Source organism: Cicer arietinum, chromosome 5, assembly GCF_000331145.2.
Source record: "Cicer arietinum cultivar CDC Frontier isolate Library 1 chromosome 5, Cicar.CDCFrontier_v2.0, whole genome shotgun sequence".
Classification (NCBI taxonomy): Eukaryota; Viridiplantae; Streptophyta; class Magnoliopsida; order Fabales; family Fabaceae; genus Cicer; species Cicer arietinum.
Genome location: NC_021164.2, coordinates 58934403 through 58956288, shown reverse-complemented (window position 1 = coordinate 58956288; position 21886 = coordinate 58934403). Strand labels below are relative to the sequence as shown.

Here is a 21886-nt window from a genome sequence, read left to right as displayed (position 1 = left end):
CAGATATTTGGTCATTTAAATATTTCTTTTTTTTATATATTCTGTGCTGATAACTTGTAAATGAGAAATGTTTGATAGAAACTCTTTATCAGAGACTTTTCAACATACCAGTACTTTTTATTGACATTAATAAGGGTTTGATGAAAATTAAGTGAGGTCCATATAATATAGTGAGACTCATCTTTAATTTTATACTCATTAGAATTAGAAAATGTATTGCAAAAGTATGTTTTGTCAAAGTAATATTATGAGGTGACATGTTTAAATATGATTGGATGTTTATGTAATTCTTAGTTTATTGTATCTCATTAATTTGTTTGTAATGAAAATATAGTTAATTCACTCCTTACAAGTATCTCTAACTCTGGAATTATTTAGAGTTTGAACATTCAGTCAGTAGAGCCCATAATATTTATTTATACATGCTAATGGACGAGATTAATTACAACTTGACTCTCTAAAGTATTATTTTTTATACAACCTAAAGTAATTTTAGTATTGACAAAATCAGTGTATGTTCGATAGTACAGTAGAGGACAATAGAATCACAGTTAGTTGTTTTTACACAACCACCTGCACACTCTCAACCATTCATGATTCCTTACTCCCACGAGTAACTCAAATCCTCTTTCTTAAGATAGAAGTGTGAACAAATTTACACAATTAAATGCCAGGCATATAGTTGTTAGGCTAATCAACAAAAGCTTTACACTTAATTTGACTATTAATGCTGAAGTCTTAATTAGAATAAGTTATGGCATAATTTATATTTCAAAAAGCACGATAAGACTTCAGAAATGAAAGTGCAGAAACAATGTGAACGTAGTTTGGTGTTCACAGCTATCACACCATGCAATAAAGGATGTCATATAAGCACATTAAAATATTACCACCTGTTATAAGTATGACTTTTACCCTTGAAATGAAACTGAATATAGGCAATTAAATAGTGTCAAATTTAATATAGTTTTTCTTAAGAATTCAGTTTAACAATTTGATAATGGAAATGTTATTGCAATATAACCAATCCACCAAAAATATCAATCATCATAGCACTATATAAGTTTACACAAAATGTATACAATAGCTACATCTTTGACAACAATATTGAACATGCAAATTGATTGAATCCCTAAAAAAAAAACCTCATTAAGGAAAACTCTGAACATGTCTAACTTTTGGGTGATTATTTCCTTGTCCATGAAAAAAGAATGTGCATAGTGCTGCAAGTATTCAAAAGTATATTGAAACTTGATGTGCAATATATATAATTTCATTAACGGCAAGAAATAATATAGTAACTAAAATGAACTAATCATCTAATTCGCGAAGATTTATGTCTTTGTTCGTCAACTTTATTCATCCAATCATTGAGCTGTAGAAGTCCCTTGTACCCATAATAAGTGGCAGCAACAAGTATGACCAAGAAAAAAACAAATAGAAGAAACTGCTTGGTTCTGGAAATAATTTTCTGTTCAATAATTACAATCATAAATTGGTCAGCAAAGAGAAAAGTAGATGAAATTTAAAAATAAATTTTATCACAAAAACTAACATACCTGTAGTACTGTCGGTTCCTTAGATTCTACTACCCGCTCCTTCCTTTTACGTCGCTTTGGACCTGATTTTTCATTATCTGGCTCCTTTACCTTCAACAATTACTAGTATTAGACTTGTAAAAACAAAAAAATTACTTAATTAGTATAATGATTCATGACACTACCACTACAGAGCTCACTTGTAAATTCAGGTGCAAATTATGCATCACTGATCACAGACTATTAGAATGCAGAAATTACACTCTAGATGTGCTTTCAGGAACTGAATTTTCACAAGTACAACCCAATTTTGTAGTGATGATGAATAAAAAAATAACCGTGCAAAGTAGATAACTTTGAATGTATGCGATAAGTTCTGATGGAAGCAGAATTACCACTGTAACTCGAGATTTGCGTAATTGCAGTTCTGACTCAACAACCTGCACTTTACTCTTACAATCAGAATTGCAAGGAATAAGTCCAACTCCAAATTGATTTTTTGGTATATCGCTTGGCTGGCAATCGGAACGATTATATTCTGCTTGAACGTCTTGACAAAGCCACTCCTTTTTCAGTGTTTGGCATTTGCAACGAACGGTGACCTTGTGAAGAACGAGTTCATATTTTAGAGGTTAAATAATTTGGATCAATAATAGGTGTATGGTTTGTTTAGTTTTCAGTACCTAGAATAGTAAGGCAAAAAACTAGATACTGATTGAGCTAATAGTGTTATTTTCAAATTAATTCATTAAATGATAGCTATTAAAATCTGTACCTTTTTACTGCATTTCTCAGGATTTGGGCATGGACCAGGATGACATGTCTCTGGGCATAGATGTGTACAATTTGGCATCTTTCTGCAAAACCGATATAACCATAATGCTATCATCAACTTAATTCATTTAGAGAACGAGGAACAAAAAGAGAAGAAAGAACATAAATCTAACAGATATTTTCAACTTCAAGTTGGTTTCGAATGCAAAACTAGATTAAAAGTTACTTCTATTTAAATTACCTGTGACACGGTCCACCGCATGAACGGGCAGTCTCTTGATCCTTTGCCGAAAGGCTGTTGTAATAAATGCACTCGAAAACATGGACCATTGCACCACAATGACATGACCGTTTAATTAGCACCTTGCATGGGGGGCAGTCTCCAGGATGACATCGCCGAGGGCAGTGATGTTGACACGCAGGCTTTCTTTCCTAATCAATGCAGTATACACATCAAGAGACTAATTATCAACTCTGATTTTGGGTAGTAAAAAAGTGATATTCTCAACTTTATACATTAAACAATTGAGAAATTCCATTGATTCAGTTAATAAAATCCAGTGATAATACATAGGAAACATATAGCAAAACAAATGAGAAAGACGAGGTGCAAAACAAAGAATATAATACAATCGATAAATTGAATTATGAAAGATTCAAAACCTTTTGGCAAGAAAGCGAACAATCTTCACAAGCCTCACTTCTCGTTAACTGGTTTGTGGAAGACCGGTTCTCCAAGGCATGGCAGGTTTTAGTACAATAATGATTACCACATGGTAGAGGATTACCGCATAAATTTTCACAGGAGAATTGTGATTTATTAGAGCAGACCATCTGATAAGAGGGTGACAAAAGAAAACAGAAACCACATTAAAAGAAGTTAATGTGAATTAGATTTGAACAAAATCATTTAAAACAATCTTGCGTGTCATAGTTCATATACAGCTTGTAAGATAAGAAAAACAAACCATTTGCTCTGCTCCGATGTGCTGCCCAACACACGATCTCCATTCTAGTTCTGGGCAAGGAGGGCACGGAGTGCCGGGAACACTTTCACTTTGTTGTATAAACTTCTTTTTCTTTGGTTTGAGAGTAAACTCTGGATTGGGAGGAGGCCTAGCACCATGACACCTTCACAAAGAAAAAAGTTTGTTAAGGAAAGATCGTAACTGGAATTTGAACTTACAGTCCCTTGTGGTTCGATTCAACTATATGATATTGGATTCTGGTGACACATATGCACTGCTTCACGAATTTGCCAGTACTCGATACATGAGTAGAGACAAAAGAATCACTTTTTTGGACCTTTCATTCATGCCTAAATACTTGAAAGCTCAAAAGTAACCCTTTAAGAAGTTTCTTCAAAATGATACTTTGTAACATCTTAATCTTTGATATGTAGAGGGAAAATTTTCTCAAACCTTAATTTGCACGTATGGCCACAATGGTACTCTTCTGCACAAGGTAGGCGACAAGGAGGGCAGGCCCCATAATGGCATTTGTGCGGCTAAACAAAATCAACAAAGCATAAACAGGTATTAGGAAATCAAGGACTAAATCCCAAACCCTAAAGAGAAACTTCAATTAGCTGATATTAAATCTCAAAATAGTTAAACGAAAAGATGCCCTTAAGAGACACGCTATTATAACTTTTTCGACAAATGCTATTACCATTTGCTGAAAAAAAGAAACATGAATTGGAGATTTTTTTTCTAAATTATTTTCCTCTGTTGTAGCTTCACCCAGTTTCACATAATTCCAATATATCTCAGTAACAAATAGTACCTTGCAGATTAATGCATGCCGGCACAAAGGCTTAATAGGACACCGTTTAGGACATTTCGGTGGCTTTTGATCCATTTCAGTACCACAAGGAACCTGGTACAAAATCCATCACTCAGCAAATATAGTTTAACCAAATGCCACAAAAATTGATAAAATCCAAGTATCAATGGATTAATATAAGACAATAGTGGCAGATTGATTAAAAGATGAAAGACAACCCAAAATAATAAAAGGCACACTCGCAAAGAATGAAATAAAAGAGAATATGTACTTCTGGTGTGTTGTGTGTGAACTTATTGACATACAACCAGAGAGATCAAGTAAAATTACTAATTTCTTCGTATTGAAATACAAAAAAGAACTTCATATTTATCAGATCTCTGAACTATCTTCTAATTTATTGAATGAAAATGCTATGAAATTAGCAGGCATCACAACTCACAAGTAATATCAAAATGGGAATATCACACTGAATTGACTACAATGAATATTACATAAACTAACAATAACAACCCTCCTTGGTTTCATATAAAATACATTTAGCTTTGTTTCCCATAACATGTTCAAATGATTAATTTCAAATAAATCAGCAGCAAGTGTAATGCAATGTGCTTATATTACGCAAAAACAAAATGATATGCTTTTGATCACTACCAAAAATCTCTCCCTTCTTCCAATAAACTAAAACCTAGCAAAGACCATTAAGGTGCTGGGAAATGAGTGAGACATACATGAAAGCAAAGTTTTATTCACTGGAAAGTTCCATCCATAAACTTCAAACTAACCACTAAGTCCAACATTATCTAGCCATCAACTTCTATGAAGTCGGCCATCAACGGTTTTGTTTGACATAAGTGTTACAAAATATAATGTGGGAGCTATAATGTATGTTAAAGATGGAACAAGGTGTTGCTTCCATATGTTATACAAACAAATTTGTGTCAGACTTTAGTGATTTATTTTATGAGATTATAGGTATACTAAAAAGGTACCGAAATAAACAGAAGATATCCATCTTGCATGATGTTACTAATGGGCTGAAGAATATATTTCAGTTATTCAATACTGACTACTACAAGAATGAAGAGTCAAGCATCATTTTTTCTGGCAACCAAAGCATTATCAAATTGCGCTATAAGCGTTAAAGATAGTGAAGCTATTATCAAAGAAGAATTTAATCGTGAAATTGTAAGTGTTGAAATCATTTAATAACAAATTCCTTTTTAAATATAATTTGAGCATTCGATGATTTAAACACAAACAATTTCACCATTAAACTCTTATTTGTCGATAGTTTCACTATCTTTAATGCCTTTAGCGCAGTTTGTAGAAAAACACGTCATTGAGCCATAGTAGTCAATACTGAATGACTGAAACATATTCTTCCGCTCACTAGTAACATCATGAAAGATGTTACTCTTCTAATTGTTTCGGTACCTTGTCAATATTATCATAATCTCATGAAATACATAACAAAGTCTCCTCTAATACGAACTCGAATGTACCCTTTAAGGATAGCTTCCTCTAAATCTATAATCAAAACTAGATAGGTAGAAAGAAATATAATTATAAAATGGGACTTCACATTAAGCACAAACATGCACAACTGGAAAAGAAAAATCATGTTACTAACACTAGGTGTAAACAGAATCCTGATGTAGGAACTCAAACCTCAAAATGTGTCTCCCCACATGCACACGAAATTGTCACCATTATAGGACAAGGAGCACAAGCACCTCTGCAAGAACAAATTTAGCTATCATCAAGTTGTATTCTACTTCTCATATACTTTAGTTTAGGCTTCACAAGTTAGAGAATGAAAGATCATGCAATACAGAAAAAGAACGTACCTGTGGCATGGAGATTGGCATTTATGGTTCCTACAGCGAAGCCTCCTGCCACATATCTAATATTATTTTAAAAACAAAAGAAAATGATCAATGTAATTATAAACTTACAAAACTACAATCAAAATGAGGTGATAACATAATATTATTAATATATAATTATCTACGACAAAACAAAGCACACACACCTCTGAACAAGGAGGGCAATCTCCATCACAGCAGCGGCGTTTACACGGATGGCGACCACAATCACGCATCGTCTGGCACTTCCTCTCACATGTCAAATCTTGATAGCAAGGTACCTACTCTAAGTTCAATTAACTTTGCCAACTATAACTATTTCACAAACCACAACAATGCATCAAAATAATGACAACCACTTACATCTTTCTTAAGGCTCCCACAGCGACAACACTTCTTCACAACAATCCTACAAGTCTCAATACACTGTCCACGATGGCATCGTTCATGGCACCTATGATATCCACATGGCAACGTTTTCTCACAAGTAGCTCCACAAACTTGCAAAGGAGCATCACAAGGCATTCCTTCATAGACCCTTTTACCACAAGGACATGTTCTCTTCCCTTGTAAAGGACATGCACCACATTCACCAAAATGACACCCTTTCTCACAAACATGCTTCCCACAACTAAGCTTCTTCTCACAAGGTTCGCCGCATTGAAAAACACGATCACAACATTCCTTTTCCTCCTTCACCTTCCCACATTGACACCGATAAACGCCACGCGCCCGACACGGTGGACAGCTAACACGGTGGCAAATCTCAACACATTTGTGAACACCACAATCCAATAATTTGGAACAAGGAGCTTCACAAGAAAACTCCTTGAACCCACATCTTCGAACATCATGGTGGGACCCACAAAAGCAACGAGCTTTAACGAGTTGGGGGCAAGAAGGGCATGGCCCAGGATGACAAAGAAGCAAACAATGGTGTCCACAATTGTTCTTCAAAGATCTACCACAAACGTCACCACATGAATGAGGTAAAACCCAAGGATCATCACTTGGAGGATTCTCCAATTTGCCGCAGAAGCAAAGGTAAGTTTTTGGGATGAGGCTTTTGGGATATTCAAACCTACATTTAGGGCAATTCCAGAGAGCTGTGTTGGAGGCTTGATCTTGTGAAATGGAAAGGCGAGTGACGGCGCGTGAAGCGGCGAGATCGGAAGCTTGACGAGACCAGCTTTGGATGCAGAAGAGGTGGAAGACAGCGAAGCAGAGGGAAGTGCAGGACCAAGTGGGATCGGAGGGTTTGATGCGTTCGAGACATATGAGGCAGGAGAGAGCGCCGGAGGAAGAGGATGTGAGGAAGGATCGGATCTTGGAGAGGTCGGCGGAGGTGGCATTGATTGAGGAGTGGCCGGAGAAATTGAAGTAGGATTTGAATATGGATTCGGAGAGGTCTGAGTGGCGGAGGAGTTCGGAGGTGGAGGAACCGCCGTCGGAATCTGAGTCGGAGAGTGGCGGGATGTAGTTGGATGATGCCATATCAAATGTTTGGTATGACAGTCTCTTCTCTATGATATGTTCGACACCACCTCTCACCTGTTTGTTTCTATCTGCTTTATTATTATTATTATTTTAGAAAATCTTACAAAAATGCTACCTACACCCCCTCACTTTACTCCCCACATCCCTCATTTAAAAAATAAAAATAAATTATCCAAAATGTTTTTACCTATTTATTGAATTTTTACTAATCTCATTCATTCATTTTCATCTTCAAAACTCTAATTTCTTTCGATCTTCATCTTCATCCTCATTTTCATTTTCATCAACATCTTTATTTTTAGTTCACGTACTACTTGAGATTTTTACAATTTTACAATGTACATGAACTCAATTCAAGTATGTTTACGTGAACTCAGTTAAAGTACGTTTATATGAACTCCGTTCACATATGATATGTTTACAATGCACGTGAACCCAATTAAAGTACGTTTATGTGAACTCAGTTCACGTATTATCTGAAATTTTTACAATTTTACAATGTACGTGAACTCAGTTCAAATACATTTACGTGAACTCGGTTCACGTACCACCAATGAGTCTCAAACTCCATCATTACAAAATCTTAAATCACGTTCGTTTATGTGAACTTAATGTATGTATTACCTGAGATTTTTACAATTTTACGATGTACGTGAACTCAGTTCAAATACGTTTACGTGAACTCGGTTCATGTACCACATCTCAAACTCCATTATTTACAAAACTTTAAATCACATACATGAACTTAATTCACATACTACCTGAGATTTTAATAAATTTACAATGTATGTGAATTCAGTTTAAGTAATGTTACAACTACGTGAACTGAGTTCACGTAAAATTATCATATTTTGAAAAAATTTACGAACTCAAAAACATAACAATAAACATACCTCATTGGGTCACTTTAACTACAATGTGAAGAGGGAACAAATGATATGCAAGTTATGAGTGACTGATGTAAGTTTTAAATGATTATGAGTTATGATGGAGGGTGAATTGCGGTGATTTTGTAATATGTGAATTTTGAGTGGTTAAAAATAGTGATGAAATGATAAATATAGTTAAAGAATATTATAAATATTAAAAGACATTTTTTATATTTTATTATTTTTTTTATAAAGTAAAGAATGCGGACAGTAAAATGAGGGGTGTTGGACAGTAAAGTGAGGGGTGTTGGTAACAAATTTGAAATATTTTAACCTTTACAGAATTCTTTTTTTAGTTTAGTTTAAAGAAAAACAGTATTCTTTTTTATAATAAATATGGATCTGGATAGGACGTATAGTGACTTTGATAAAAATCCAAATAGTCTATATCTCAAGTTTCGTGGCAAATATTGAATGTATGCAATGAGTGATCACATAAGATCTCAATGAGTAAATATTGAATCTTTAGATCATTTTTATTTATCGAATTATTAATATTTTAAAATAATTTTTGAAATTTTAAATATAAAGTTTGGATCACCCCTCGTTATATCTCGCATTACCAATGGAATATTATTATAATTTTTACAAATATCAATTCAAAGACAAACTTGATTACTATTTTTTTAATAAATCAATATTTTATAATTTTATAAATCATATTAAAGTTTTAATAACGTGAGAAAATAGATTGATATTCTATAATTTTTTTAAAATCAAATTCAATATTGGATTTTTTTTTTTCCTTGTTTCAACTGGGATGGAATTTGAATACCATTGATATTAAATGTCTACAAATATTTTAAATTGTGATTAGAAAATTAAAGTTTAATCATAATTTTTCTATCTGTTTTTTTTACAATTAAATTAGTCCTCTATTTTCATCCATTTCTAAAACTAGTTTTTCATTTTAAAATTCATTAATTTTATTAGTATCTCCCTCAAATGTTTTAATAAAAAAGTGATGTGATATATTCTAAAATATGATGATGATTAACTATTAATGATCAAATACTATTGCTTGTATGAAATCCTATTTCTTCTCCGGTACATAAATTACTAACGCCACAATAAATCAATGAAATAAAGGAAGCAAGCAATTGGCCAATTGTAGTAAGTTTTTATCATTTAAAACTGATTTGGGTGGGATGCGCCAAGCCCATGCCATAGTGCAACACATAAATGACACCCAACAGCAAGACCCAGCAGCAGTAAAGGTCTCTCTCCCTCAAAAAAGTAATTTAATATCATGTAGACAATTAGTCCACATATCAGATATTAAACTGATAAAGACAGAAACTACACCTGATCTTAGCCAAAAAGCCGAAAAAGATATGATCGGAGACGTGAAGTAATTCATCTTTTACAATAGATGTTTTGGCTACTCATCATAATCTTGCATGGTGCGGGACTTGGCTTTTGCCTTTCAAAACAATGCCTTCATACTAAAGAGTATTGACAAGCCTTACAACAATGATACACATCTTATTTCTTAAAACATCACTCAAAATCAGAGGAAACACACTCTTTGGTAGAGACAACATCATCAACCACCAACAGATTATTCTCACTCACACTCTTAGATATTCGGGCAAATACCAAAAGATTGAAAAGAAAATCGTCCAAAATAAGCAATATATACTACACAGCTAAATACAAACTCTTCCGTTATATTGTAATGGCTGTACAAAAATATAGAGCAAAGAATGCACAAAATCAGATGAATTCAAAGCGCATGAGAAGCTTAACATTGTTGTATTTAACATCTTTGCGGGAATGTAATGGAACTGCTCGAATTCCACTTCTTAGTTCCGACACGGGTAAACATGTTTGGCCACCAAAGTCATCTTTCTCAGACATGTCATATTCATGAACTTCGATGCGAAGGAGAGCCAACTCCGGAACAGAAAGAGGAAACTCGAATACCTCATTCCAAGAAGGTAGCCAATTATCCTCTATTGACTTAGTTTTTTTCATAGTAGTATCGAAAGGGACTCCAGCAATCCCCACCTGCATATGAGTTTATCAAATAAATGTGAAATGATAAAAGCAATAAAGAGAAAGCAATAGAAGAAATATGACTATGCTATAATTGAAACATAAATGATTTAGTAGATTATCGTCTTAACATACCCTTGCATAGAAATCAGGAGGTGAGAATTGATCAAAGTGTGTATGCTTGAAATCATAATACCATCCTTCTCCTATATATACAGTCACCTAATTAAGAGTAATTAGAAAGCATGAGCTTTGTTAGGAACCTAGACTAGAGACACTAGTAAAAGTCACCAGTAAAAGTACCCTCACCTTCAAAGTAGTTTTCACAGGCAAAGGAGCTTTAGGATCAAAAACCTCATTATTGGGACCAGTCTTTAATAGAAAATCTGGTTTTTTAACAAAACCACACCTTCCATTGGCTTTAAACATTCCCTGCATCAACCAAAGAGATCTCCCATACCCCTGCCAAGGAACCACCCACATCAAAAACAGATTAGTTGAAATCTTTAATGATCTTAATATCATAAATAAATAATAGACTCAATGATGTTGAATGTGTGTCTTAACAATGTCTTGAAGCAACTGAAAGGAAGTGTATCAAAAAAATATACCTGCATGTTAAATGCAACCATCTGAGCTCCATGCATCCACCCAATTAATGGATTATAATTTGATGAGGTAATGCGTGTACCCTTCGGATACACCCGAAGTATATTCCGCTGAGTAAACCTGTCAACAATCACGAAATCAGTACCTCACACTTCATTTGCAAATAAAGAACACATCCTGCAATATGTTTGTTCCAAAGCAAAACTGAATATAAATGCTTTCGATTTGTTTCAATTTTAGCAGAATGAGAAAATTATTTGATATGCTGCCTAAATCATAATGTACTGAGAAAATTATTTGATATGCTGCCTAAATCATAATGTACTCAGACGTTTCTAATTTCTAATATGACTACTAATATTGATCATTAACATTAGTAAACCATGATCAAGGACTAACTAGTATTGATCTCATATTTCTTTAACTCTAGCAACCATAAAAGATCGAAACAAGAGCCTATGCAACAGTCAAATTTTACTAATTTTTATTACAAAGAGTTATAGACAGATCAATATCATGCTGAGGGTGATCAAGGACTAACTGGAAACTTTTAACAGTACCTGACAATTTCTTTTCCATATGTTTCAGCCGCCTTTTCGAGCTGTGACTCACTTAAACTTAGACGTCTCACTTTATCAGGATCCACTTTGAGACCTTCCTCTAGTCCACCTTTAGGCTTCCCAGCATGAATGGCAATTAAACGTCTATATTCATCCGATCCATTTTGACCCAACTTTTCTGCTTCATCTAGATCATCATCCTCTTCAGTAAGATCATCTTCATCATCCCCACTGTTCTGCTGAAGAATTCAAGCAATAAAAATGAATCAACCAATCTCACTTACAAAATTAAATGTCAGTGTAATTAACAAACATTGACTTAGTATCATACCTTGTAATCTGCTATGGTACCGCCTCTCAAACTGGGGACTTCTTTGCCCCAAGCTTCTTCATCATCTGAAGGCTTTCCCCTCTGTGATTCTCCCTTTTCCTTTCCTTCTTTTGCCTCAAGGTACTCCTTAGGTGGTTTAGTTGATATGATAATCCTCTTTTTAAGTGATTCAGGAGAAGGAAATTCCTTCAATGATTCTGAGCTAGGACAAAATAGTATGTCTCCAAATGTTTGAGTAACCATCTAAAATTTAAACACAAAACTTTCAACTGTCAGCTATAAGAATGTAAGCATATTTTCAAAATCCTAATAGAATTCCAAGTAACTAACCTTAGCCACTTTGGCCTGAAGATCAGGAGTAAGATGGTCTTCTAAGGTTATTACAACCGGGTATTCTGACGCGACAAAGGCGTACTCCTTAATAGACCTCAAACATTTGATAAGCGCGACGGGAGTAGTCAATGTCCTGTAAGATTGCATCATTTTTGTTGCCTTTAGTAAAATAGATGGATGAAATGAATCTTCATCAAATTATTGGAGATACATAAACCATGAACTTACCTTCCATGAAGAACATGAATATCCTCCTTGGAATCATTAGGCCATATATCTAATTCGATAACCCTTACACCTCTCTGCAGTGCATTGATGATGGGGGCATCACTGCAGTCACTACTAAGCTGATTTCCAGTTAGATAGGAATTATGACCAGTGTATATGTAATAATGAGACAATGGCAAAGTCATATCTTGGTGCACCTGAAATAACACAAGAAACGTTCAACATTAGTTAAACAAACACCATAATCATAACAACTGAGTTGATAAAAATTACACATCATGCGATACCTATTAATTTCAGTTTCATTTTGATTAATTATGAAGTTCATATGATGACAAGCCAATATTATTATCAGTTACACATAATTGCTGATTAATTAAAAGTATAATAACCATCGCACCAAAACGAAACTGAATCACTATAAACTCAGCAGATAATTGAAATTAACCTACAAACAAAACAGAAAGTGAAACAATAAACGAAATCTAATCATTAAAATAAAAATCCAGTCAACTAAGAAAAGCATCCAGAATTGGAAAACATATGATAATAATAAAAGCAAATCAACGGACAATAATAAATGAAATCTAAAAAAAAAAGCAATATTACCCCACGAGAAGGTAAGAGAGGAGGATTATCATCACTGAATAGAAACTTGAAGAAACTTTCGAGATTTAGACCCCTTCGATGAAAGATACTCAAATGTTTGTGACCGTCGATGATGGCTTGTGTTTCTTCCTCTGTGATCTTCTCTTCTCTCTGGACCTCAGTCAGAAACCTTCGCAGGTGAGATGCAGTCATGATCCCGTTTTCATCGCAGTAACGGTGAAAAAATTCCCTTATCTCCGGCGGTGCCTCCGATACGCCGAGTTTAAACCGTCGCCGGCAGCAAAAGCAAACGCTGTAAGTCTGTTTCTGTTTAGAAGACATTTCTCTGTTCGTTTGTTAGAAAGAAAGAACGAACACTTTGTGTTTATAAGATCATAATAATAACTAATTAACTAACTACATAAACGCGTGTGAAGTGTAGATGTGTATTCTGGATAATCTTTTTTTAATATGAATGATAATGGATACGTTTCTTGTTTTGTTGGCAATCAAAGAAATATGTTGTTGGGTCCCACCGCATTGATATTAATGAAAATGATGGTTGGATTGGGCACATGGCAGGGATGGCACCTTTGGATTGGAAATGGATGAATCAAGTAAGATGTCATGTGATTAGTTCTTATCGGTTGAATTACATTACATGTTTTCAAATTCAAATAGATAATACTCCAAATCCGTTAATATAATAGGGGAATGATCGGTTAAATTTTAGAAAATACACTGAGTAATATTAACTGTCTATAATTAAATTAATGTTTAATATTATATGAATATGGATGACAAAACATCTATAGTTAAAATACCATCCCTTCATTTTTCTCCCTTTTTGTAACTGCTCATCATTTTGCATTTATCTTTTGCTTATGCTACAAACTTCAATTTGAAAATTATTACACTAAGTTAAATATGAAACATTTTGTTCAAGGACAATGTTAGACCCAACTTTTTTGGTTTTAATACTGGTATATACAATACTAGGGTCTGTAAAAGTAACAATCACTAAGATGCAACATCTTGATCCATGCACTAGTTTCCTCATTTAGAGGGTATGGCGTCACATTCTAACCTATATATCATGCCTTTCTGGTCTCACATCTAGCATCAATATTGTGCACCTTATTAAAACTTGTATGCTAATCATCATTGTTAAATCTAAAAAGCCATGCTAAAATATTGAAAGTTCTTAATTAATCATATTTTGTTATTAATCTTGATGGAGCAAAAAGGATAAAATTGACAGAGTGAATTAGGCCCACAGTACTATTTCAAGCAGCTGAAAATAAATATCTGATGCTTCTAAATTAAAAAACCTTACACTGCATTCAGACTTAAATATAAGCTACATGTATTTAATACATAAATATACGTACATTTTAGTTTATATTTAAGTAAAAAGCGAGTATATAATTAAGTTAACGATATCAATAATCTACTATATATTTAGAGTTTTAAAGTGGAAGCGAAGTAAAAGCTTGACAGAGGTAAATTTCTTTCCCTTTGTGTCATACAAAGGAACAGACCGAAATCCATGTCTTAGTTCTGATACGAGCAAACAAGTTTGTCCAGCAAAATTATCTTGTGTCTGATTTTTATCCTTTACTTCTATCCGAAGCAACGCGAGCTCCGGAACTGTCAAACTGAATTCGAACTCTTCATCCCAAATAGGATGCCAATTGTTCATTTTTACACTTGTTTTCTTCTTCACACTATCAGCTGCAACTCCAACAATACAAACCTGTCACAGTTTTATATCATCAAAATAGAACCATGCGTTGATTAGTTTTTTTTGTGTGTGTAAATAATCTTAAAACGACAACTAAACTTATTAAGTAAAATGAGTGGAGAATTGTGCAACTGACCTTTGTGTAAAAATCCGGTGGAGAGAATCGATCGAAATGTGTTGGACTGAAATCTGTTTTCCAACCATCTCCTTTGTATACTTTTACCTGTTTTTGAACAAGAAAAATATTCATAAGTCATGAAACAACTTAATTTCCTTTTAGCAAAGTGATTAAATGTACACTCACTTTTAATATCTGTTTCATTGGCAGTGTTCTTCTAGGATCAAAAACCTCATTATTTGCACCTTCTTGAATTAGAAATTCAGGTTTTTTCACATAACCACACCCTCCATTTGCTCTGAACATCCCTTGCATCAACCTCAGTGATTTGCCATACCCCTATCATAAAAAAAAAAAGGAAGTTTACAATACCTAAAAGGTTCAAATTAACTACTAATATTTGTCTATAAAAAATACAAAAACAGAATTCCAACCTGCATATTGAATGCAACCATCTGAGCTCCATACATCCACCCTAAATGTGGCCTAAAATTTGAGGATATGACACGTTCTCCTTTAGGATAAACTCTGAGGATATTTTTCTGTGTGAACCTAGAAAGCATAATTAACAATGCATGTTAAGCTATTGCCGAACTGTAAAAATGCTAACTATCTTCAAGTAAGTTCGATATAGGTACCTTATTAGATCAGCTCCATGAGATTCACAAGCATTTTTTACCGTCTTCTCGCTCAAACTTATCCTTCTAACTTTACCACCATGATCAACTTTAAGTCTATCCTTCATAGAACCTTCTGATTTTCCACAATGAATTGTAATCAAATCTTTGTATTGACGTGCACCTTGTTGCTGGTTTGATTTGTAATCACTTATACTTATATCTTCCATCTCTTCATTACTTGTATTCTACCATTCAGAAAATGAGAAAAACTTTAGTGCACAGAAATTAAGAACAAATTATTTTTTTTCTTCTTTGAAGAAAAAATGAAATGAAGGATATAGAGTCCCTCACATTGTTCTCATTTTTCAATTTAGCCATAATAGAATCTTGCAATTCTTGTCCCCATGATTCATATTCTTCTGATGATTCACTTCCATTTGAAGCATGATTGTTGATGACACTATCAGATTGAGGATATTCCTTTGGTGGTTTAGTTGATATAACTATCATATTTTTTAGTGATGCTGGAGAAGGGAATTCTGTTACATAATCTGTCTCGGGATAATGAAGCATTTCTCCAAATATTTGAATTGCCATCTGCATGAATAAATAAATAAAAACATGATGAATATGCAGGGATCCAATAATATGTTATAAAAAAAACTTTTTAAACCTGCGTCAACTATACACACAAACAAGGAAGACAACGGATGAATTTTAATTTTCAATTTTTAGCATAATCATTAATTGAATTGATATTTTTGTTGATCGGTCAGTTAAATGCAAAGGTATTGTTTTTCACTAATAAAGTCTTTTTAAAATATCATCTTCAACTCTTAATTTGAAACTTTTCTATCACCGCATTACAAAACAATTGTTTTTTCATTTAACTATTGTCATTGGCCATAATATATTAAGGTATGTGTTTTTAATTTATTCTATCTCTTTTTAATCCGTCTATATATTTTTCTAATTTATATGGCATATAAGTAAATATTTATATTCTTAATTATTAGTCTTTTTTTTTCAAAACTCAAATTTGATTAAATTTTATCTAAAATCAACTATGTCACAAGAAAGATTAAATGAATTAATTTTATTATCGATTAAAAAAAAATTGTTAAACGAAATCGATTACAATAATTTGATAAATGATTTTGCATTGAAAAAAATGCGAAAGATAAATTTTAAATAAAATATTAATAATTTATTTATTAACTTTGAAAAGACTAAGTTTAATAATTTTATTTTAGGCCTTGGGCCTGCCATGTGAAAGTGTTTTATTCTTTTAGTTATAATAGTCATTGGAGAGAGTATTTGACTTAGATAACAAGAAAACTTAATAGCTTGAAGATGTTTTAGATAACTAACACCTACAAATGTCACTTCTATTTTCTAAAATTATTAGGAGGGTGTCGACATCGCTTTCTATGTAGTGTTTGTGTAAGTGGTTTTGACAATAAGTGCTTACTTGTGCAAATTTAGCCTGAAGTTTTGGTGTTAGATGGTCTTCCAAAGTTAAAATAACTGGAAAATCAGATTTGACAAAAGCATATTTCTTTATGGATTCCAAGCATTTGGTTAGTGCTACTGGAGTGGTAAGAGTCCTGCATTGATTCCAACAAGTAAGACCATAAGATATAATTAAGCAATATTTCAACTCTAGGGATAATTTATTTCTTCTTCTAGTGGCCTAGTTAGTAACAGTAGCTAGCTACCTACCTTCCATGAACTACTTTAATACCACCATATTTAGTTGAAGATGGCCATAAATCTAGTTCAATAACTCGTACACCTTGTAGTAAAGCCTCTATAATTGGCTCATCACTGCTCACACTGGTAAATTGATTTCCAGTAAGATAGGAATTGTGCCCTGTATACATGAAATAATGTGACAAGGGAGCTTTCATATCATGATGTACCTGGAATCACATATATTCAATTTATACATAGTCAGGACTAAAACTTCTACTGTTTATCTTACTATTAGTGCTAACTATACTTTGGTTTGGTTCTCCCAAAGCTATAATTATTTTCTATATTTCTGGAATACATTATGTGTGTAGTGTTGCAATGGTTAACAAATACACGAGGTTACAACATAGTTAGAATATCAAGGGTATTCTTGTTCTTGTCTACGTTACTTTCACCCTCTTTTAGCATTTTAACAAATAAAGAATTCACATAATACCTTATATGAGACCCCACATAACTATATTAAAAAGTATAAAAGATTTTCAACCATTTTCTAATATTTATATTTTCTTATGCATCACGCTCGTTAGTTTTTTATTTTTATTTTTTGGGAATAAAAATTATACACTGCAAATGTCAATTCTTTATTTTATTTTTTGTGGTTGTATAAAATTATTTTCTATTGACAATTAATCGCAATTTATCACTACAATTAATAATTATATAACTTCTTTTTTTCAGTTTTTATTTAAGATATTGATACGTTATGATTAGTCGTTAATATAAAATAATTTTACAATAATAATGCATGTAAGTTTTATTCTCTCTTTATTTTGTTGTATAAATTTTCTGTTTATTTTATTAATTGTAAAAATGAGAGTAAATTTTTTTAAAGTTGAAAAAGTCAAAAATAAAAATTCATGAAAATACAAAGATGATAAAAAGTTACAGAAAAATAAATCATATATAGTCAAAATTAGGAAATTAAAAATCAGTAGATTCCTACCGTAAATTCAAATTCACTTAAGCTAAATATTGAAACTTTGAGGTAGTTTAGTGTGGTGCCACCGTCAAAACAAACAGAGACTTTGATTTTTGAAGTCAAGTAGGAAAAACTTTATATTCAAAGATAATAAATTGAATGCTACCAATGAAACAAAAAAGTGGCATCAACACAATCAGATTTGGCAAATAAATATATACCATCCCAAAATTACAAGGCACATTGCTCAAATGGTTTTTAATAAATTAAAAGTAGAAACTATATAATTATTTAAAAAAAAATAGAAACTATATAATTATTTAAAAAAAAAAATAGAAACTATAATGAACAACAATATAGCACGACAGTAGTCTCATAAATACATCTCAATTAATAGGCGTAGAAATCTTGATTTGCAAGTTTTAGTTTTGAATCCAAAATTTTCTATTTCTTTATACTTAAAAGTGTTTGAGTTTAGCTATTAAATTATTGGCAAAATTACACTTATTTTACTTTAAGTTTTAATCAATTTCTATTTAAATTATTTTAAATTTTAATCGCAATTTGATTTTTTAAATTACACTTTATTTATATCATTAGTGATTTCTCTGAATTTCGACAATGATTAGTGCAATTGAAAGTATATGATAATTGAAAATTCTATCAAATGTTTCAAAAATATGTCTTATATTAATCTTTTAGAAAATTTTCATCAAATCTTATAAATGATCAAAATTTATTGATTTTCTTTAAAGAAATTTTATTTACTTCTTTAACTTATAAAAAAAAAATAAGAAAGATTTTTTCACGTGATTAGTGTTTTTAACTCCCTCCTCATGCAAAGTACATAGAACAATTAACTTCCTTTGATTAAATTTTAATATAATCATATGTAATTTATTATAACTTAAATAATTAAATTAAAAAAAGAAAAAAAAATTAAAAGACCTAAACAAAAATTATATTAAAGTACTAAAGATGTATTTTTGTCTAAATTATTTGAAGAAGAAAAAAATACATTTAACATTATTTTTGCACCTGAAATTCTCAATAATAAAACAGAGAGAAAATGCATACCTCATCTTTTATGGGACCATTGAAATCATCAAGAAGCAGAAAATCAATGAACTCATCCAAACTTAGTCCTACAATGTTGCTACTTTCAGTGCTAGAATTTCCCATTTGTAAAACCTTTTGAATGATTGGCTCCAAATCCAATAAGGTGCAGTTTTGTTCTCCCTGATGTTCCACCATGAATCGAAGTAGTTGATCCTTTGACATGTGGTTCTCTCCATTTGTAAACATCAAAAAAACTTCCTTAAGATCCAAAGGTGGTTCTCCCTTATTCAAATTAACATTTTTGGTCAAAATTTTTAACAATTTCAAGATCTTCTTTTTCATTCTCTCCTTCCCCTTAGAAACAGAACCTCTGTTTTGAATTTCAATGAGCAAATAATTTCTCACACCAAAAAATAGTGTGAAATAAATGAGTGAAAAAATGATCTTGGTTTTGTATTAAAGTGCTGTTGAATGTGTTAGATCTCGACTGAATATTCATATTTAAGCATGAGATCAATGCTAAATAAAACAAAGTGAAATCTTACATAGTTCACACACAAAAAATGATTTTTTTTCTTCATTTCCTAGTAGTTAGGTATTAAAATAAATGTAGTCATGAATACCTAAATATAAAATGTAGTTGACGAAATATTTAAAAAGTTATTTTAATTGTTGGTGACATGCAAATGTATTGTCCGACTAAACAAAAATAATTATAAAAAAAATACAATACAACCAGGCACAAGATACTTCTGGTAATATATGATTTATTTTGACATTGACAATGTATCGTGTGGAGGAGTCTATGATGGAATAGTGAAAATATATAATATAAGAAAATGAAAGTAGCTGGGAAAGCAAGAAAGCTTAAGAGGATATGTTTGAGTTATAGTAATATTTATAACATAATTTTTAATACTAGGAGATTGGATGTAGATATTAGCATGTGGTGCTCACTATTTGTAAGCTATTTATTTAAAATTATATTCATATATGTTTTTCTTAATTATTCTATATGTTTTTCCACAAATGTTTTTCTATATTCTCTCCAACATCTCATTTATATTTATCTTTTTCTTAATTATTCTCTCTCCTAAACATCTTTTAATTTTTTAATCTAGATCATCTCCATTGAAATATTATTTACATACATTTTCTCTTCACCTCATCTCATCGTTGTCTCTCTCTTAACTTATGTCTTACTTTTGATGGATCTCTCTAACACTTTTTGATTGTACATGAGAGGAAGGAAAGAAAAGAGCCGATCCAAAGTCCAAATATTTATTTTGTGTCGTCTTCTCTCTTATTTCAGTCTTATTTTTTAGGAGGGAGGGAAGCATGCATGAGAGGATCCAAGTTCTCATCTCTCAACCGATTAACCATAAACGAAAAATATATTTATCTCACTTGATGGTTTTATATTTCTTTTTTCTTAATTAATGTCTTATCGTAAAATTGAAATTATTTTTATCAAATTAACTTTTTAGAGTGTGATGTTATTTTTAAAATAACAAATATTAATAATTAATATTAAATTTTGTTAGAGAGAGTAGTTGAATCAATAACTTTTTTCTCACTTTAACTCTCCAAATCACCTTCATTGAAATCAATGACTAATAATAATAGTGATTTTTGTTTATGGTTTAATCAGCATAAGTGATGGTACAAGCACAAAATATCTTGACTTATTTTTATTGTTAAATATATTTTTTTCCTTATAAATTTATAATGTGACAAGTATAATCCGTACATAAATTTTAGTTTTTTTTTACTTTTATAATTACTAAATACAAGGACTAGAAATATTTATTTTTTATAAAGATTATATAAATAAAGACCGAAATTAAATAACATTTACGTAAAAACTAAAATTAAAAAATAATTTAATAGACTAAAAATATATTCATACAAGTAAAAGTTGTTTTTTGGTCAAAAATAAAAGTTTTATTTTTCCAAGTAAATAAGACTTCACTCTTTTAGGTTTGTTATGTTAGGTAATGTAACAAAAGAGGAACGTAAAACTGTGTCTTTTCTGACCAATCAAGTTAATTATTATTAATTAATCCGATCTAAGTTAAAACTCATTGCTGAATTTTGACACATTAGAAGATGTTTAACCACTGTCTCGTTCGTTGATTTTTTGCATCAGAAAGAAAATCAAAATGGCTTTCAGAGCCAGTGGAACACTGATTTTAGCTTGTCTCATTTGGATTTTCTTCCTCTGTGCAACCATAGCATTCTTTCAGCTCAAATTGGTCGAGAACAGAGCCAATCACGCTTCTTCTCATGACAAGTTAATTACTACTCATAATCATGTAAGTCGATTCATCTATTTCTCCACTTTCCTAAATCATTGATCGATAGATTCATATTTAACCAAGCTCTGTCTTTTCCCCTTCTATCCACTTTTTTCAATGTTGTTTAGGATACCCTTTTGAAAGATGATTTAGAGGCTGTCACCCACAAAGTATATTTTGACATCGAGATCGATGGAAAATTAGCGGGTACTGTTATACTTTTGATTTCATTCCTTACAAAGTTTTTATTTTTAATATAGTTATTTATTTGATTATGTTGAGTCTTAGGGGGTTAATTGTGAATGGTGTCATGGTGATTTGGAAGATGATTAA

At 31.9% G+C, this 21886-nt stretch overlaps 4 protein-coding genes and 1 non-coding gene across 6 annotated transcripts in view; 1 reads left to right on the top strand and 4 right to left on the bottom strand.

Moving 5' to 3' along the window:
• Positions 1-1027: 1027 nt before the first annotated feature.
• LOC101499896 (NF-X1-type zinc finger protein NFXL2) lies at positions 1028-7527 on the bottom strand. The gene is made up of 13 exons (XM_004500435.4): positions 6329-7527; positions 6133-6246; positions 5948-6003; positions 5769-5835; positions 4098-4190; positions 3734-3819; positions 3281-3443; positions 2976-3146; positions 2554-2744; positions 2314-2395; positions 1934-2140; positions 1560-1649; positions 1028-1471 (listed from the first exon to the last, which is right to left on the bottom strand). The coding sequence occupies exons 1-13, from the start codon at positions 7457-7459 to the stop codon at positions 1316-1318; spliced, it is 2607 nt and encodes an 868-aa protein (XP_004500492.1). The 5' UTR covers positions 7460-7527; the 3' UTR covers positions 1028-1315.
• A 2007-nt stretch (positions 7528-9534) lies between these two features.
• Positions 9535-9727, bottom strand: LOC113786861 (U2 spliceosomal RNA). Its single transcript, XR_003473169.1, has one exon. It is a non-coding gene; the product is annotated as a U2 spliceosomal RNA (small nuclear RNA).
• Positions 9728-9852: 125 nt separating this feature from the next.
• Positions 9853-13509, bottom strand: LOC101499385 (phosphoinositide phospholipase C 2). 2 transcript variants are annotated; one of them, XM_004500434.4, is made up of 9 exons: positions 13060-13509; positions 12451-12647; positions 12220-12355; positions 11890-12132; positions 11559-11794; positions 11001-11118; positions 10699-10851; positions 10525-10611; positions 9853-10401 (listed from the first exon to the last, which is right to left on the bottom strand). In XM_004500434.4, exons 1-9 carry the CDS (start codon positions 13378-13380, stop codon positions 10108-10110), a joined length of 1785 nt encoding a protein of 594 aa, XP_004500491.1. In that variant the 5' UTR covers positions 13381-13509; the 3' UTR covers positions 9853-10107. The 2 variants fall into 2 exon arrangements, with proteins under 2 accessions (XP_004500491.1, XP_004500490.1); XM_004500433.4 differs by having other exon boundaries at positions 11559-11797; positions 13060-13508.
• A 730-nt stretch (positions 13510-14239) lies between these two features.
• LOC101499071 (phosphoinositide phospholipase C 6) lies at positions 14240-20058 on the bottom strand. Its single transcript, XM_004500432.4, has 9 exons — positions 19275-20058; positions 17243-17442; positions 16992-17127; positions 15872-16117; positions 15539-15765; positions 15335-15452; positions 15087-15239; positions 14919-15005; positions 14240-14794 (listed from the first exon to the last, which is right to left on the bottom strand). Exons 1-9 carry the CDS (start codon positions 19596-19598, stop codon positions 14492-14494), a joined length of 1794 nt encoding a protein of 597 aa, XP_004500489.1. The 5' UTR covers positions 19599-20058; the 3' UTR covers positions 14240-14491.
• A 1239-nt stretch (positions 20059-21297) lies between these two features.
• LOC101498752 (peptidyl-prolyl cis-trans isomerase CYP19-4-like) overlaps positions 21298-21886 on the top strand; it is a 4130-nt gene continuing 3541 nt past the window's right edge. The window contains exons 1-2 of the mRNA XM_004500431.4: positions 21298-21571; positions 21682-21760. Coding sequence (XP_004500488.1) covers positions 21419-21571; positions 21682-21760 — 232 coding nt within the window. The 5' untranslated portion in view covers positions 21298-21418. The remainder of the gene's footprint in view (positions 21572-21681; positions 21761-21886) is intronic.